Source organism: Lithobates pipiens, unplaced genomic scaffold, assembly GCF_037356315.1.
Source record: "Lithobates pipiens isolate NorthernLeopardFrog02 unplaced genomic scaffold, aLitPip1_a1.2 Scaffold_16, whole genome shotgun sequence".
In the NCBI taxonomy this organism is placed as follows: Eukaryota; Metazoa; Chordata; class Amphibia; order Anura; family Ranidae; genus Lithobates; species Lithobates pipiens.
This window is the reverse complement of record NW_027507748.1, coordinates 628,740,178-628,758,134: the sequence shown is the minus strand read 5'-3', so window position 1 is coordinate 628,758,134 and position 17,957 is coordinate 628,740,178. Positions and strand designations below refer to the sequence as shown.

General features: G+C 41.6%; 1 protein-coding gene across 2 annotated transcripts in view; it reads right to left on the bottom strand.

Annotated features, from left to right (window-relative positions):
• The window catches only part of EXOSC8 (exosome component 8), a 51,959-nt gene that overhangs the window by 5,674 nt on the left and 28,328 nt on the right, over positions 1 to 17,957 (bottom strand). For both annotated transcript variants that reach the window (XM_077484165.1, XM_077484166.1), the window contains 4 exons: positions 16,964 to 17,009; positions 12,432 to 12,528; positions 6,221 to 6,341; positions 1,000 to 1,106 (listed from right to left, as the gene is read on the bottom strand). In XM_077484165.1, coding sequence (XP_077340291.1) covers positions 1,000 to 1,106; positions 6,221 to 6,341; positions 12,432 to 12,528; positions 16,964 to 17,009 — 371 coding nt within the window. The remainder of the gene's footprint in view (positions 1 to 999; positions 1,107 to 6,220; positions 6,342 to 12,431; positions 12,529 to 16,963; positions 17,010 to 17,957) is intronic.

The window sequence follows — 17,957 nt, the reverse complement described above, 5'->3', positions numbered from 1 at the left end:
GGCATAACTTCATGTCCAGGCTTGTGCACCATTCACATTCCAGACATGAAGAATTTATTACTGGTATTTTTATACTTCAAAAAATGTATGCAGTGCTTTACATACTGTACATTAATATTATGCCCTGCCCTCAAGGAGCTCACAATCTAAGGTCCTTATCCCACATTCATACTACAATTTTAAACAGGAGCCAATTTATATACCAGCATATCTTTGAAATGTAGAAGGAAACCCATGCAAGCACAGGACTCAAGGGAAGCCTACTATCCCAACAAGGTTTATCCCTGCATATGGAAGGCACAATTCATTTGGTATGAGACAAGAAACAGTGAAGCATGTTGGGTGCAGGAATGGTTATACTGCACTTGTTAAGTGTCCAATCCTGCTGTAAGTGGCAACAAATCAATAGTGTCTGAATGTTAGTGAAGTACAAAAAAAAAAAAAGGGGTAGTTTTACTAAATAGTGGATATTCAGCAAAAAGACACTAAATAAGCTTACGGGCTTGCTTTTGGGGCTTTTTTTTTTTTAAACCCTTGACTAATACTTATGGTGGTGGCAGTTAAAGACCTCATTCACACCAAATGTGCTTAAAAACTGAGGAAAAAAAGAAATGTATAATATATATACATACACACACACACACACTTAACTTGTAGAGACACAGTTTACATCAGTTTTCATTGACATCGGTGTTCTTGCGCCCCGTTTACACCACAACATTGAGGTAACAAGTGTTTTTTTGACGCAGAAAACTGCATACACTTGGCAGGTTTTTGTGTAGAAAAAATCTGCACAATACCAGTGTTGTGGTGTAAACAGGGCACAAAGATCCAAGGTTTTCTTTGTACCCGTGCAGAAAAACTGATATCTCTGCACATGGTGTGAACCAGGCCAAAGACTTTAAAAGGACAAGCATTTTTAAAAAAACTATATTCCAAAAACTGTATATGGTTAACACATATAGTGTACATAACCTGAAGGTTCACTTTAATGTTTACCTGGCTTTCTGATGGTACATAGCCTTCCATCTTCATCTGTCACTATAGTCATCAATCCAGTGGCCAAACTCTCCTCCTCATTGGTTGGATCCACAAGAATGTGTTTACTACCAGAGGAAGGACATGACTGTATTATACATGATATATTGAATAAAAGATTCAAAAGTTCCAAATAAATTTAGACCAAAAAAAAAAAAAAAAAGTTTCTGCTTCAATGATACAATACAGAGAATAGCAAACTAGAAGCCAAGTGAAGACACTTCATTGCCTTTGATAAGTATTAAAAGATCAGTCCACCCAAACCTGAAATTCCAGCTATTGTTAGAAATGGATGACTCACCCACTGGATTCTTCTATCTCTGGTAGGGATATATGCCTGCTGTACTTAACAGCTTTGCTCCTCTATACACCTTGGGGTCCCGCACGTTCTGCTGCATTCTCTAATGTACAGACTAATCCTGTGGAGTGTCTGTCTTGAGCTGTGTCCAGCACTAGACCCAAAGTGTTCCTTCCACATTATAAACTTCTGAAACTCCCTGTCTCAGATTCATGTTCTCCAGTCCAGGTGCTGTCTGACTCCATGCTTTTGTGTGAGTTGCCTCTTTCAAAAGCAGTCTCATTTGTTCCACTCCAGACTTCTACAATACAGCAATCTGTTGTGGGACAAGTTGATGCGGACAAGTTGTCCTTGGCCTGGTGGTGCAGGAAATCAGCTCCCTGGAGTTAGGGTGGGGGGGTTAAAGTCAGACACCAGGGCTAGGGAAGAGTCTTGGGTACCCTTTCGATGCAAGGAACTTGATTTGGAGGAGGAATCTGGTCACTATCCAACAGTGACATACCTCAATTGTCAGAGGAACCAGGATGTCCCACAACTGAAGCAACTGAATCCTGTCCTGAGCAGAACTTTACATTCTAGCCTCGTCAGCCATACAACTCCCCCGTGTGGAGAATTGGCAGGCAGACTCTCAGCCCGCAGGACCTGGATTTTGGAAAGAAGTCCCTACATCTGAGGTGTTCTAAGACCTGTATATGGCAGAGATACCAGACGTGGACCCCCTGGCCTTCAGGTTAAATAACAAACTGGACATGTTTATGTACAGGTACAGGAATCCTCTAGCAGAGGAAGTCGATTCTTTGGTGGCTCAGTATACCCAGATTTATTCCTTACTCCCCTGAAACTCCTCTTCATCTGTTGCACAGAACCATGAAGGAGGGCATTCCAGTGATCCTCACTGCTCCAGAATAGCCCATGTGGATGTATAATGCTGACCTAGCATAGCCATATATAGCCTCACCTCCATGACCAAGCCCCTTGGGTGGGGCAAAACATATCAGGATGGACTTATGCCCCGTACACACGATCCGAAAATCGTACGGAAAATACCGCTTTCGAAGCGATCGTACGATAATCGGATCGTTAGTACAGAGCTTTCGAGAGCCGATTAGGACAGTACATCCGATATTATTCTATCGGACATGCATGGAAATTTTTTTCGTACGATGCCAAATCGTACGATTTTCGTTTAATCAGTACAGCTATCGTTCGAAAATGCAATACAAATGCATTACAACACATGACATCACTTCCGAATTTTTTTTCAGTCGTGCAGGAATGTTTGTGACTTTAGTAAACTCGTCAGATTCGATCTGAGATTAGCATGCAATAAAAAACGGACGATCATTCGTCCGATAATCTCATCGTGTGTATGGAGCATTAGGCTGAGGCTGCCATCACTTAATACACACCAGGCCTGTATTGTGTGAGATGGCTGAGTATTTTCGCTATTGTTCTGTGGATTACATGGAGTGAGGGCAGTTTCCTAGCCTAACCTACACCCTCAGTGGAACACACCGAATGGGGGACATAGATGCCAAAGTGGAGACCCTAAAGTTGGTTTAGGATCACAGTGACCTACTTTCACTTGCAGCGGATAAAGGATTTTGTGGTGAATGCAACATGCCATTTTCCATAAACTGGTGTCATTTTAAATTGCACAAACTACCACACTACAGTAAAACCTTGGATTGAGAGTATTTGCAAGACAAGCTACATTTTTTTAATACATTTTTGTCTTGATATACAAGTGGCATACACTACAAGTCACAACGGAGTATAAAAGGAGAAGAGAGGTGCCTCCAAGTGTAGCAATATGGTTACGTTTAATGAAGGTACAACATTTAGCAACTCACATGGTTGATGATTAAAAGAGGCACATCTAAGTATGCAGGCATCTGGAGTAAAGCTGTCCTCTGCACCTCCATCAATGTCATTCTTTCCACGCTGCGCTCCACGAGCGATTCAAGCCTCACTCTCAGATTGCTCTACCGCAGGGTAGTTTTCAAATCACAATTGCAGACTGACAGCTGTGAGAGCCGGTGGTGCGGAGGATGGTCTTTGACTATGTGGACAGCTTTGCTCCGGATGCCTGCATACTTAGGATGTGCCCGTTTTAATCATCAACCATGTGAATTGCTAAATGTTGTACCTTCATTAACTGGTTACCTACCGGCGCACGCCGATGTAAGTCGACAGAATGGCACGGACAGGCAAAATGGGCGTACAAGTACGTCCCTTTAAAATTTGCCACCGTGCCATCGCGCGCGCTGGGACCTCCACGAGTCAAGTCGCGGGTCTGGCAGACTCGATCGCCGCGGGGATACCCGCGATTGTGCCACGGGGAGATGCTAATGTAAACAAGCATCTCCCCGTTCTGCCTAGTGACACGGTCACTGATCTCAGAGATCAGCGACGTGTCGCATGTAGCAACGCACGCCCCCCCCACAGGTAGAAACACACCCCAGGATACACTCAACCCTTGCCTTGCCCCCTAGTGGTTAACCCTTCACTGCCATTTACACAAGAATCAGTGCATTTGTATAGCACTGATCGCTGTATAAATGACTGGTCCCAAAAATGTGTCTAAAATGTTCAATGTGTCCGCCGTAATGTCGCAGTTGCGATAAAAATTGCAGATTGCCACCATTTCTAGTAAAAAAAAAAAAAAAATAATAATAAAAATGCCATGAAACTATCCCCTATTTTGTAAAAGCTATAACTTTTGCGCAAACCAATCAAATGCTTATTGCAATATATATATATATATATATATATATATATATATATATATATATATATATATATATATATATATATTTTTTTTTCTTTTTTTTTTTTCTTTTTTTTTGGGGGGGGATATTTATTATAGCAAAATGTAAAAAAAAGAAAAAGGATTTTTTTTTCAAAAATTATGCTATTTTTTTGTTTATAGCGCAAAAAATAAAACACAGGGGTGATCAAATACCACCGAAAGAAAGCTCTATTTGAGAGGGGGGAAAAAAAAAAAAAAAACTACAATTTTGTTTGGGAGCCACGCCGCACCACTGCACAATTGTCAGTTAACTTGACGCAGTGCCGAATCTCAAAAGGTGCTCTGGTCAGGAAGGGGGTAAAATCTTCCGGGTCTGAAGCGGTTAAATGTAACCATATTGCTACACTTAGAGGCACTTCTCTTTTCTACTCTGTAGGAAGGATGAGCTCCGGCGTATTCGCATACTCCCCGTGCAGAGCCCGCCAGGAAGTCGGCACTGTGCTTATCAGTCAGTGAGACATTGCGCCGATGGGCGGCTGCAGAGATTGGGAAATGTCTCACTGCCTGTGATTAGTGCAGCGCTGACTTCCTGGCGGGCTCTACACATGGAGCATGCGAACACGTCAGAGCTCATCCCTACTCTGTAGCTTCTGCTGGATTTTGCTTTGAATCTCCTTGTGGAGGCTGCCATTTGTGGATGGAAATTTTATGGTTATACAACCTGATCACATTGCTATAATCTTTTTATATGGACTATAAACTGAAGGACTTAAGAATTAATGGTTGTGAAACAAATCTGAGTTTCCATTATTTCTTATGGGGAAATTTGCTGTGTTATACAAGTGCTTTGTATTACAAGCACACATCAGGAACTAATTATGCTTGCAATCCAAGGTTTTACTGTATTACAGTGTTTAAAAATAGTAGATTTAAACACTTACATTCCGTTTCTCATTTTGGATGAAGTAGGAAATGCCGCCCCCCCCCCCCCCCAATCTGCATTACAATTAAATGTTTCCTTTCATTCCCTGCCCTGTAGACACAACAGTATGTGGAAGGAACTTTGTACAATTGTTAACCAGGGATAGATATCCCAGGTGGAAAAGTTCTACTCCATTCCTATTGTAGCGATAATGCAACATTTTGCATTTCCCTCACTTTCATTCCCAAGGACGGTGGTCCCCGGGATAAACAGCATTAAAAATAAAAATCTAACAGGGGCTTCATCTCTCTCAACTCTACCCAAAACGTCAAAGTTTTGCCTATAAATACACTTTAACCACTTCAATACCAAGGCACTATCACCCCTTTCCTGCCCAGGCCAATGTTTAGCTTTCAGTACTTTTGCACTTTGAATGACAATTGCTCGGTTATGCAACACTGTACCCGAATAAATATTTTTTTTCCACACAAATAGAGCTTTATTTTGGTGGTATTTAATCACCACTGAGTTTATTTTTTGCTAAACGGAAAAAAAAAAAAAAACGTTTTTTTTAGTTTTGCAAATAAGTAATTTTTCTCCTTAACGAATGGGCCCAGATGATCAGGGCACAGATGATCTGTGCAGATGTCTCCTGTCACACTTGCTGGTTACCGGCTCTCCTCTCCTGGCACTGTGACAGCGCATGAGCAAAGGAATGCTGATAACCGGCAAGTGTTTTCAAGTGATCAACTGTGATTGGAAACAGTGGATCACATGGTAAAGGGCCGCTGTGATTGGCCCTTTAATGCAATCACAGAGCGCACCAGATGCACACAAATGGACGTCCCCCCCGGAACAACAGAACTGCGCTTTAGCCATCTTTCGGCTATAGCGAGGTTGTGAAATGGTTAAATAATGCAAAATTGCACAGAATCTGAGCCGACTTCGGCATTTAGAAGGCTGATAAGCATCCCAGCTCAGTAACACACCATATCACACCATTTCTGAAATCATACAATAGCTTTTTCCTAAATAAGCTGAAATGTGCATTAAAAGGCACAGTGCTATAAGAACACCATAGCGTGAATTCATACCTAATAAGCAAGACTTTTGGAGCTGCTCTTCTATCAGCTACACTCAATACCATTCCATCGCATTGCTATCATATTCTCCGATCTCGTCTACCTCATTATCTCCACCAGATACTTACTTATCAAATATGGCAAATGATGTTGAAAGCGGGTGTTTATGGATTTTCAGGGCATTTCTTGTTGATAGCTTCACCTGAGCCAAACCGGTTTCTTCATTTATTTTAACAGATGGCAGTCGTACTATGGAAAGAGACCATTAGCATTAATCCAGAGAGTATCCAGGCATAACAATGTTTATTTTGACTAACTTCTGCTATGTACATTCCCCAAGGTATCACTGCAGGGCCGACACAGATGGGACTGGCAGCCAGCTACAGAGCTGCATTATTTGCCCAGACTGTTCAATAAAACGTTCTGCATGCCAAACAGATCTGCCGGTGAAGAATTCACCTTTAGTGAATTCTAAAGAAAAAAAAAAAAAATGTAATCATCCAGAGTAGTTCCAAGTGTTTCACTGGGACAAGTAATCAGCCTATATGTAAACAATTCATAAAGATTCCTGACAGTACTAATTCAACAAATTAATAGGCCACAACCACATGAAGCAACATCAAATCCTCACTGTAAAGTCAATTCTTTCAGTGTTCTCTGTAATCGGCATGTAAACATTTCCTGGGCGACATTTCTAGTAAAAATACCTTCAGTTAGAGCAAAACATTTTCAAAGCTAGATGACGTGCAGTAGAGTTTAAAAAGGTCCTGCTTGTGCATTAACCACTTCAGGACCGCCGTATTGCCAATGTACGTCAGCACAATGGCACAGGCAGGCACAATCACGTAGATGTACGTGATTGCCTTCCAGCGGGTGGGGGGTCCAATCGGACCCCCTCCCGTTGGATACGACGGTCCGGTTCCCTCCAGGAGCGCTCCGTGATGAGGGGATGGCCGTTCGTTTTCGGCCACCCCCTCTGGATCGCTCCTGGCCAATGAGAAGCTTCCTCCCACTGTGTATTGTTTACACAGGAAGGAGGAAGTGATGTCATTCTCCTCGGGGCGGTCTTTTTGACCGGACTACGAGGAGAAGACTAAAAGTAAGTGTGCACCAACACTACACTGACATGTAGGTACACACAGGCACACAAACCCCCCCCCGATCGCCCCCCGCCCCCCCCCCCCCCCCCAGTCACAGTGTCACTGATTGCATTGATCATTTCTTTACTGATCAATGCATTCAGTGTCAGTTGTGACAGTAAAAACTGTAAGGACAGTTAGTGTTAGGTCCAGGGTAGCCCCCTATCACCCCCCAATAAAGATTTAACCCCCTGATTGCCCCTAGAGTTAACCCTTTCACCCCCTTTTGCCAGTGTCACTAAGCGATCATTTTTCTGATCGCTGCATGTGTCGCTAGGTAGGTTAGTTATTTTTTTAGGTTCACCGCCAGGTTTTTATATCGCTAGGTACCCCGATATACTACCCAATAATGGTTTTAACCCCCTGATTGCCGCTAGTTAACCCTTTCACCCCCTTTTGCCAGTGTCACTAAGCGATCATTTTTCTGATCGCTGCATGTGTCGCTAGGTAGCTAGTTATTTTTTTAGGTTCACCGCCAGGTTTTTATAGCGCTAGGTACCCCGATATACTACCCAATAATGGTTTTAACCACCTGATTGCCGCTAGTTAACCCTTTCACCCCCTTTTGCCAGTGTCACTAAGCGATCATTTTTCTGATCGCTGCATCAGTGTCGCTAGTGTCGCTAGGTAGCTAGTTATTTTTTTAGGTTCACCGCCAGGTTTTTATAGCGCTAGGTACCCCGATATACTACCCAATAATGGTTTTAACCCCCTGATTGCTGCTAGTTAACCCTTTCACCCGCGATCACAGTATAAGTGTCACTGGTGACGCTGGTTAGCCAGTTAGTTATTTAGGTTCCCCGTCAGGTTTTTATATAGCGCCAGGGACCCCCATATACTACCTAATAAAAATTTGAACCCCCTGATTGCCCCTAGTTAACCCTTTCACCACTGATCACCGTATAAGTGTTACGGGTGACTCTGGTTAGTTTGTTTTTTATAGCATCAGGGCACCCACCATTTATTACCCAATAAAGGTTTAACCCCCTGATCACCCGGCGGGTGATATCAATTAGGTTTTAGGGTCAGGGTCTGCGTCGCCCCAGGCAGCGCTAGGTTAGTGCCAGTACCGCTAACACCCACACGCAAAGCATACACCTCCCGTAGTGCTATAGAATCTGAACAGATCAATATCTGATCTGATCAGATCTATACTAGCGTCCCCAGCAGTTTAGGGTTCCAAAAAAACGCATTGTTAGCGGGATCAGCCCAGATACCTGCTAGCACCTGCGTTTTGCCCCTCTGCCCAGCCCACCCAAGTGCAGTATCGATCGATCACTGTCACTTACAAAACACTAAACACATAACTGCAGCGATCGCAGAGTCAGGCCTGATCCCTGCCATCGCTAACAGGTTTTTTGGTAGCATTTTATATTTAAATCCGGAAGGCAGTGCTTGGTTTTCGGGGTCCCGTACGTGGCTAGGCTCCCAAAAAGTCCCCCACATGTGGTATCCCCGTACTCGGGAGAAGCAGCAGAATTTATTTTGGGGTGTAATTTGACTTCTACCCATAGCATGTGTGAGCAATATATCATTTAGTGACAACTTTGTGCAAAAAAAAAAAAAAGTTTGTAATCTTCCCGCAACTTTTGGCAAAATATAAAATATTCCATGGACTCAACATGCCTCTCAGTAAATAGCTTGGGGTGTCTACTTTCCAAAATGGGGTCATTTGGGGGGGTTTTGTGCTATTTTGGCATTTTATGGCCTTCGAAACTGTGATAGGTAGTGAGGAGTTAAATCAAAAATTTGCACCCTTAGAAATCCTGAAGGTGGTGATTGGTTTTCGGGGTGCCGTGCGCGACTAGACTCCCAAAAAGTCCCACACATGTGGTATCCCCATACTCGGGAGAAGTAGCGGAATATATTTTGGGGTGCAATTCCACATATAACTATGGCATGTGTGAGCAATATATCATTTAGTGACAACTTTTTGTAAAAAAATTTTTTTTTTTTTTTGTCATTATTCAATCCCTTAGGACAAAAAAAATAAATATTCAATGAGCTCAACATACCCATCAGCAATTTCCTTGGGGTGTCTACTTTCCAAAATGGGGTCATTTGGGGGGGATTTGTACTGCCCTGCCATTTTAGCACCTCAAGAAATGAGATCGGCAGTCGTAAATTAAAAGCTGTGTAAATTCCAGAAAATGTACTCTAGTTTGTAGACGCTATAACTTTTGCGCAAACCAAAAAATATACGCTTATTGACATTTTTTTTTACTAAAGACATGTGGCTGAATAAATTTTGCCCTCAATGTATGACTAAAATTTAGTTTATTCGATTTTTCTTATAACAAAAAGAAGAAAATATCTTTTTTTTTCAAAATTTTCGCTCTTTTTCCATTTATATCGCAAAAAAAAAAAAAAATAAAAAAAAAAAAAAAAAAAAAAAAAAATCGCAGAGGCAATCAAATACCATCAAAAGAAAGCTCTATTTGTGGGAAGAAAAGGACGCAAATTTCGTTTGGGTGCAATATTGCATGACCGCGCAATTACCAGTTAAAGCAGCGCAGTGCGAAATTGGAAAAAGACCTCTGGTCCTTAAGGTGTTTATTGGTCCGGGGCTGAAGTGGTTAAAAGCCTCTGGAACCCCAAGATCTCCCCAAACTCCTGAAAGGGCTGTATAAGGCCACGCTTGGCTTTTTCACCAAAAATTAGTGCGAGGAGAGTGCCAATGAGAGAGAGTTCCTTAGTGGTATAGTGTGATATGAAAATGCTGCCAATGCTTAGTGCCAAGGATGAACTTTCAAACAGTACGAGACAAAAGAAACACAACATAGCCACACACAGTGACCCCGTCTCAAATGGCCGCAGGAGTGAATTTGTCAGGTGTGAGTGTAACAAAGCTGATGCCAATTGTTAGTTGCTCTACAAATCAAGTTCCATGTACCCAAGAAGCCCCCCCACACTATATTGAGGGCCTCCTCTACTGCCAAGCACTACTTCCTTCCATTCAATCCTCTATTAAGTGAAGAGGCTCTGGCATCAAACTGATAAAATGTCTGGAGGAAGGAGCTTAGTCCAACCTAAAGAGAAGTTAAGGTTGTATTAAACCTCCCAAAAATCTTATACTACAGCTTACCAATCCTTAATGTGGTGGCTGCATTAGTCCCCCCCCCCCCTTTACATTCACCTGGTATTCCAGCCGGTAACAATTCTTATGTTAGAACATGCCCACTTTGGATGGAGGAGCAATGAAGACACCCTTGGACAGCAGCACTGTCAATCTGAGGAGAAGGTGGTGTTGGATGCACTAGCGGATTTAAAAACGCACTTGACTAACAAATAAAGCTGAACTCCAATCTTTTGATATACTTTGCTTGGGCTGAACTATGTCTCTCACTAACATGTGAGGCCACTGGATGTGCGGTATAAACTGTAAATAGCTGAGGCTACATACTGCACTGTGTTCCAGGCTCAAGCCGAGACCTTCCTGTCCTGATGTTTTTTAAAAATACACTTTAATTAAAAAAACGAAACAGTAAAGTTAGCCCAATTATTTTTTGTATAATGTGAAAGATGTTACACTGCGGGAATTGTGATCTTTTTCTAAGCCAAAAAATAAATAAATCTAGATTCTCATTTTAGCCAGAATCGTGCAGATCTACCCGAAACACAGGAGAGTCTATGTGGTCGGCACTGAGCCATTCATAGAAAGCGATGTATTCTAGCTATGAATATAAAGCTTCCTCTGATCGGCTGAGTCAGAGAGGTGGGCTGACAATGTCACAACCTCTGAGTCAGCCAATCAGAGGAAGCTTTGTATTCATTGCTAGAATGCAATGCTTTCTCCGAATGGTTCAGCGCCGATCACATTCTCTGCGGCAGTGGTTCTCAACTCCTGTTCTCAGGACCCACTAACAGGCCATATTTTAAGTATTACCTTGGGGAGATGCAGACTAGAAAGCTGCAAACACTGAGCAGCAAATGATATCACCTGTGATGCATTTCAGTTATCCTGTTAGTGGGTCCTGAGGACAGGAGTTGAGAACCACTGCTCTACGGTGTTCCAGGTATGAGAAAAGAATTCTCAGCTCCAAGCCAAAACACAGCCTCAGCCACATACAGTTTATGCAGCACATTGAGCAGCCCCACGTTAGTGAAGGCCAAACTATGGAAAGTGTATAAAAAGCTGGAGTTTAGCTTTAAAAGCTTAACTCCTGCTAACAATTTTTAGGCGGTTACAGCAACAGGTCTTATTTTTTCTTTTGGGATAAAGATTTTACATAAATCAAAGCTGATCATTGTCAACACCCCATCCGTGTAAAATGGTTTGTCTGAACACGCAAAATTTTGCTGGACAGCCTAGTCTATGGAAGTGAAGTCCTGCCCAGCTATAATTATTCTTAAAAACGTCCCCTTTCCCTCTCCCATACGTTAATAAAATAAATAAATCAGTAAATGTACCTTTTTGCAGCCCGCTTTGGTCCAGTTACATGATCCTGCAGTTCTGGCTCCCTTGCATCAGTGAGCGCTCAACAACAGCTAGGACCAGTGACATCACCCATAGGTTCCCAAAGCCCTGCAGTTGTGCATCCTTCTGCCTTCCTGCGCCTCACTGACACAGGAAAGAGCTGCAGGAACACATGTCTGGACCAGAGAAATCAAAAGTGGTACAGTTGAGCAGATATTTTCACAGCTCGTCACTGATCTTTCACAGATCGTCCACAATGTCTTTGTGCCATTTAATAATATTGCCTTATTCACACTGGCAGTGACAAACCTGCAATAATATGCATTTAAAAAAGGACATTTCTTTAAGTCAAAGAATGATTTTTTTTTAAGAGGTATAAATCACACCTAATAGGTGTATGTATTAGCGTTAGTTAGGGAGCTTAGACTGTAAACTCTCTGAAGCGTGGGACTGATTAAAAAAAAAAATGTGTAATATATATATATATATATATATACACACACATACATACACATACATACACACAGCTGTGTAAAACTGTCAGTTCTATATAAATAACAAAAATAAATCTGTGCATTTACCTGCATTTAGAGAAAAATAGAATTACGTTTGTCCAGGAAAGCAATCTGTTTATACTTCCCAGATAAATTCTCCTACATTTAAATAACCTAAACCCAAGATTCTAGTGTGAATGAAAAGATATTGTGCACGATGGCCCACAAGTCAACAGTTATTAGTCTTTAAAAAACAAACAAACATTCTAATTGCAGATGAGGATCTTACCATTTCTTAATGAAGCCACCAACGCACACATACAGGTATCCAGAAGATTCCCGCCATAGTCCAAACATATGAGGTCACAGTAGAGAACCCATGCCAGCTAGAAACAAAAATGACAGCAAGTACTATAACAGTCTACTGCTGGTCCATGGCAGTAAGCACCATGACATAAAAAGGTTTTCCTTCCATTCACAATCTCATAGCATACAAGTGCAAACAATTCCAGCCCCAGCACTGAGAATACTGGGCACCAGAATCCCAAAACAGGCACCCCATGTGACATCTTACATGCCCACAGATACTTTGAAGCAAATCACCCAAACTAGAGACATGGCAGCACTGTATTCAAGCAGCAGTATGGCTGCTGCTGGAACAAAATTGGGTCAACCTGAATGCTTCTCACTAGAGCTGCACGATTAATCGTTAAAAAAATTGCGATCTCGATTCACCCCCCCTGACAATCTCTCCTGCTGAGAGTAGGCGATTCTTTCATTTAAACAAGTGGAGAGATTATCTGCTCACCCAGCTGTCAAAAGAAAGCATCCTGGGCAATCTGCCAAGCTTAGAACTTGAAACTAATGCTTACTTCTTGGATCAAAGATAGAACTTCTTGTGTAAACACATACAGTGCCTTGCGAAAGTATTCGGCCCCCTTGAACTTTTCAACCTTTTGCCACATTTCAGGCTTCAAACATAAAGATATAAAATTAGAATTTTTTGTGAAGAATCACCAACAAGTGGGACACAATTGTGAAGTGGAACGAAATCTATTGGATATTTTAAACTTTTTTGGCAAATAAAAAACTGAAAAAGTGGTGCGTGCAAAATTATTCGGCCCCTTTACTTTCAGTGCAGCAAACTCACTCCAGAAGTTCAGCGAGGATTTCTGAATGATCCAATGTTGTCCTAAATGACTGATGGTGATAAATAGAATCCACCTGTGTGTAATCAAGTCTCTGTATAAATGCACCTGCTCTGTGATAGTCTCAGGGTTCTGTTGAAAGCGCAGAGAGCATCATGAAGACCAAGGAACACACCAGGCAGGTCCGTAATACTGTTGTGGAGAAGTTTAAAGTCAGATTTGGATACAAAAAGATTTCCCAAGCTTTAAACATCCCAAGGAGCACTGTGCAAGCGATCATTTTGAAATGGAAGGAGTATCAGACCACTGCAAATCTACCAAGACCTGGCCGTCCCTCTAAACTTTCAGCTCAGACAAGGAGAAGACTGATCAGAGATGCAGCCAAGAGGCCCATGATCACTCTGGATGAACTGCAGAGAACTACAGCTGAGGTGGGAGAGTCTGTCCATAGGACAACAATCAGTCGTACACTGCACAAATCTGGCCTTTATGGAAGAGTGGCAAGAAGAAAGCCATTTCTCAAAGATATCCATAAAAAGTCTTGTCTAAAGTTTGCCACAAGCCACCTGGGAGACACACCAAACGTGTGGAAGAAGGTGCTCTGGTCAGATGAAACCAAAAATCAAACTTTTTGCCCACAATGCAAAACGATATGTTTGGCGTAAAAAAGCCACACAGCTCATCACCCTCAACACACCATCCCCACTGTCAAACATGGTGGTGGCAACATCATGGTTTGGGCCTGCTTTTCTTCAGCAGGGACAGGGAAGATGGTTAAAATTGAGGGGAAGATGGATGCAGCCATATACAGGACCATTCTGGATGAAAACCTGTTGGAGTCTGCAAAAGACCTGAAACTGGGACGGAGATTTATCTTCCAACAAGACAATGATCCCAAACATACAGCAAAATCTACAAAGGAATGGTTCACAAATAAACGTATCCAGGTGTTAGAATGGCCAAGTCAAAGTCCAGACCTGAATCCAATCGAGAATCTGTGGAAAGAGCTGAAAACTGCTGTTCACAAACGCTCTCCATCCAACCTCACTGAGCTCAAGCTGTTTTGCAAGGAAGAATGGGCAAGAATTTCAGTCTCTCGATGTGCAAAACTGATAGAGACATACCCCAAGCGACTTGCAGCTGTAATCGCAGCAAAAGGTGGCTCTACAAAGTATTAACGCAAGGTTTAGTTTAAAAAGTTTAAAAAATCCAATAGATTTCGTTCCACTTCACAATTGTGTCCCACTTGTTGGTGATTCTTCACAAAAAATAAAGATATAACATTTAATGTTTGAAGCCTGAAATGTGGCAAAAGGTTGAAAAGTTCAAGGGGGGCGAATACTTTCGCAAGGCACTGTAATCTGGGCAGTCTGCCAAGCTTTCAACCACCTGTAAATGCAAGAAGTTTAACCACTTAAAGTATAAATCTTTTTCTGACACTTAAGTTAAAATCAGTATTTTTTTATTTTTTGCTAGAAAATTATTTGGAACCCCCACCCGTCAGATTAGGTAACTGAAGTGACGTTCCATCAGCTGCGCATGCATCCACCACTACCGGATTTGCTAATCTGACAGAACACCTGTAGTCAGAAGGCGGCATCGGACATCTTATTACACCCAGCTATGTCTTGAATTTCAGCGTAATTTTAGCAATAAAATGAGCATATATAAATATAGTATGTTGACATCTGTGATGCTGTTTTGAAATAAGCTGGACAAGAGCAGTAGGAAGGTGGCAGAGGCCATGTTGGTACACCCCGCACTCCTCAGCGTTAAACCTTTAGGCTTTCAAAATGAAACATCCAAACAGCATCACAGATGTCAACATACTATATTTAGTCATATACGCTCACTTTTTAACTAAAATTACTCTGAAATGAAAGATGTAGCTGGGTGTAGCAAGATGCCCACTGCATTCTTCTGACTGCAGGTGTTCTGTCAGATTAGCAAACCTGGTAGTGATGGAACACATGTGCAACTGACGGAATGTCACTTCTGTTACCTAATCTGAAGGGTCGCCGATTCTGACGGAATCACCTGCGATGCGTTTTCAATTCAGCATGCAAAGCTGCATGCATCTGTTTTTTTATGTGTCTAAGGGAGAAAAAAAACAAAACCAAAAAAAAAACAAAACACAGAATTGCCTTTCCAGAAAAAAAATTGGGATTTCTGGATTTGCCGTTCAGTGACACAGACTGAACAAACGCTTAACCACTTTGTGCTGGTAGGATGTCCAGGGATGGCTTTCGGTGGTTATATCTGAATGATGCCTGAGGCCACAGACATCATTCAGATATCAGCGTTTTCAGCCGGAGATGTTCCGCCGCTTGATCATTCTTACGGGAGGTGACGTCCCCCCCCATCCCGCCGCCCTCCGGTGCTTCTACCGACTCACTGCTTCCATCGGTGAGTCGGTCACAGGATCCGCTGGCCCCCGGATAATACCATAGAGATTTCCGGTGGACCAGATCGTCCCCGGAGTCTCTATGATCGTTCGGAGGCCGGGCGCGATGTTTTTTTATTTTTATTTTAAGCTTCCCAGCCTAGAGGTGAGATGTGGGGTCTTATTGACCCCATATCTCACTGTAAATAGGTCCGATCGTGCCATATTTCTATTACAAGGGATGTTTACATTCCTTGTAATAGGAATAAAAGTAATAATTTTTTTTTTTTTTTGTGTCAAACTAAAAAACAAAAAAAACAAAAAAAAAAAAAAGCAAAAAAAATAAATAAAGCGCCCCTGTCCCCGTGAGCTCGTACGCAGAAGCGAACGCATACGCAAGTCCCGTCCACATATGAAAACGGTGTGCAAACCACACATGTGAGGTATCCCTGCGAACGTTAGCGTGAGAGCAATAATTCTAGCACTAGACCTCCTCTGTAACGCAAAACATGTAACCAGTAAAAAAATTTTAAGCGTGGTCTATGGGGATTTTTAAATACCAAAGTTTGGTGCCATTCCACGAGCGCGTGCAATTTTGAAGCTTGACATGTTGGGTATCTATTTACTCGGCGTATCTTCATCTCTCACATTATGCAAAAAAATTGGGCTAACTTTACTGTTTTTTTTTTTTTTTTTGTTTTTAAGCATAAAACTTTTTTTTTTCTAAAAAAAAAAACGTGTTCGAAAAATTGCTGCGCAAATATCGTGCGAGTTAAAAAGTTGCAACAACCACCATTGTATTCTCTAGGGTCTTTGCTAAAAAATATATATATATATATATATATATATATATATATATATATATATATATATATATATATATATATATATATATATATATATATATATATATATATATAAATAAATAAATGTTTGGGGGTTCTATGTAATTTTCTAGCAAAAAAAAAAAAAAAAAAAAAGATGAATTTTACATGTAGGAGAGAAATGTCAGAATTGGCTTGGATGGGAAGTGGTTAAGCGATGTCAGTTATGGGTGGTTACTTTGCAGTTGGATTCTGAAATATATGAAAAAAAACACTAAAACACGAAGAAGCCATGCTGGAAGAAGAGTCTGTAAGAGCATTACAGCTTCCTGCTATTCCGTATGTGAAGGACTGCCCTCAGTTCACACCATGCACCATGTGACACTATGCGGCAAGTTCTAGCCAGGAAACGGCAGTGTAAATACAGCATCACATGTGAAAAAAAACAAATACAACACATCCATACTTTGCCATTTTCAATGCACAGGTCTTCTTTCAGTATCATCTGTGAACTAAACACAAGAAATAAAAGTATTATAAAGTGATGTGACCAAATTAAAGCTGAATTTGGCTTAATCAACATGAACTAGCATTAGTAAATAGATAGAAAGATACATCATATCTACTTGTTTTTTCTGGCCTACGTCAAAATGGTGTCAAAGTATCCCAGAAGTCTTCACAGGCATTTTCTCTCTTTCATATGGAGGAGAGGAGGCGGGGTCTCTCCATTGAGCACACCCTCCTGCTTTCATGTCTGAGCTAAGGGTAGATGGATTGCATGTTGTATATGTACATGAATCATCTGCCCTTAAGAGTGGTAGTAAACTCTCCTGTATTTTTACCTACAGGTAGGCCTATACCAAAACGTACTTGTAGGTAAAAGGAATCTCTCCTAAATGTGCACCGTTATAGGAGATATTCTAGCGAGTAGCAGCCGGGGATGCCACTGGTGCATGCGCTCAGAATACCAGTGCCATTCCTTCAGATCTGTGTGCCCCAGCCAATGCGATGCATACTAGCATATTATGCCTTTTCTTTGCAGGGGGAAACTTTTTTCTCCCCCCCCCCCCCCCCAAAGAGTTCACTGGCGCTTTAAGATGGTAGCAAGTAGAAATGCTAGAAAAGTGCTTTTCAAAGTGATTTCAACAAAATAAAGCACAGACACACAGAAGGATGGGAGAGTTTGATTTGAAAAAATAAAATAAAATAAAATAAAAAAGGAATTAAAATTGTGTTTTTATAGTTTGAGGTGCTCATTTAAGATCCACTTTAACCACTTTCAGACCGGACCAATTTGCTGGTCAAAGACCAGACCACTTTTTGCGATTCGGCACTGCGTCGCTTTAACTGACAATTGCGCGGTCGTGCGACGTGGCTCCCAAACAAAATTAACGTCCTTTTTTTCCCACAAATAGAGCTTTCTTTTGGTGGTATTTGATCACCCCTGCGGTTTTTATTTT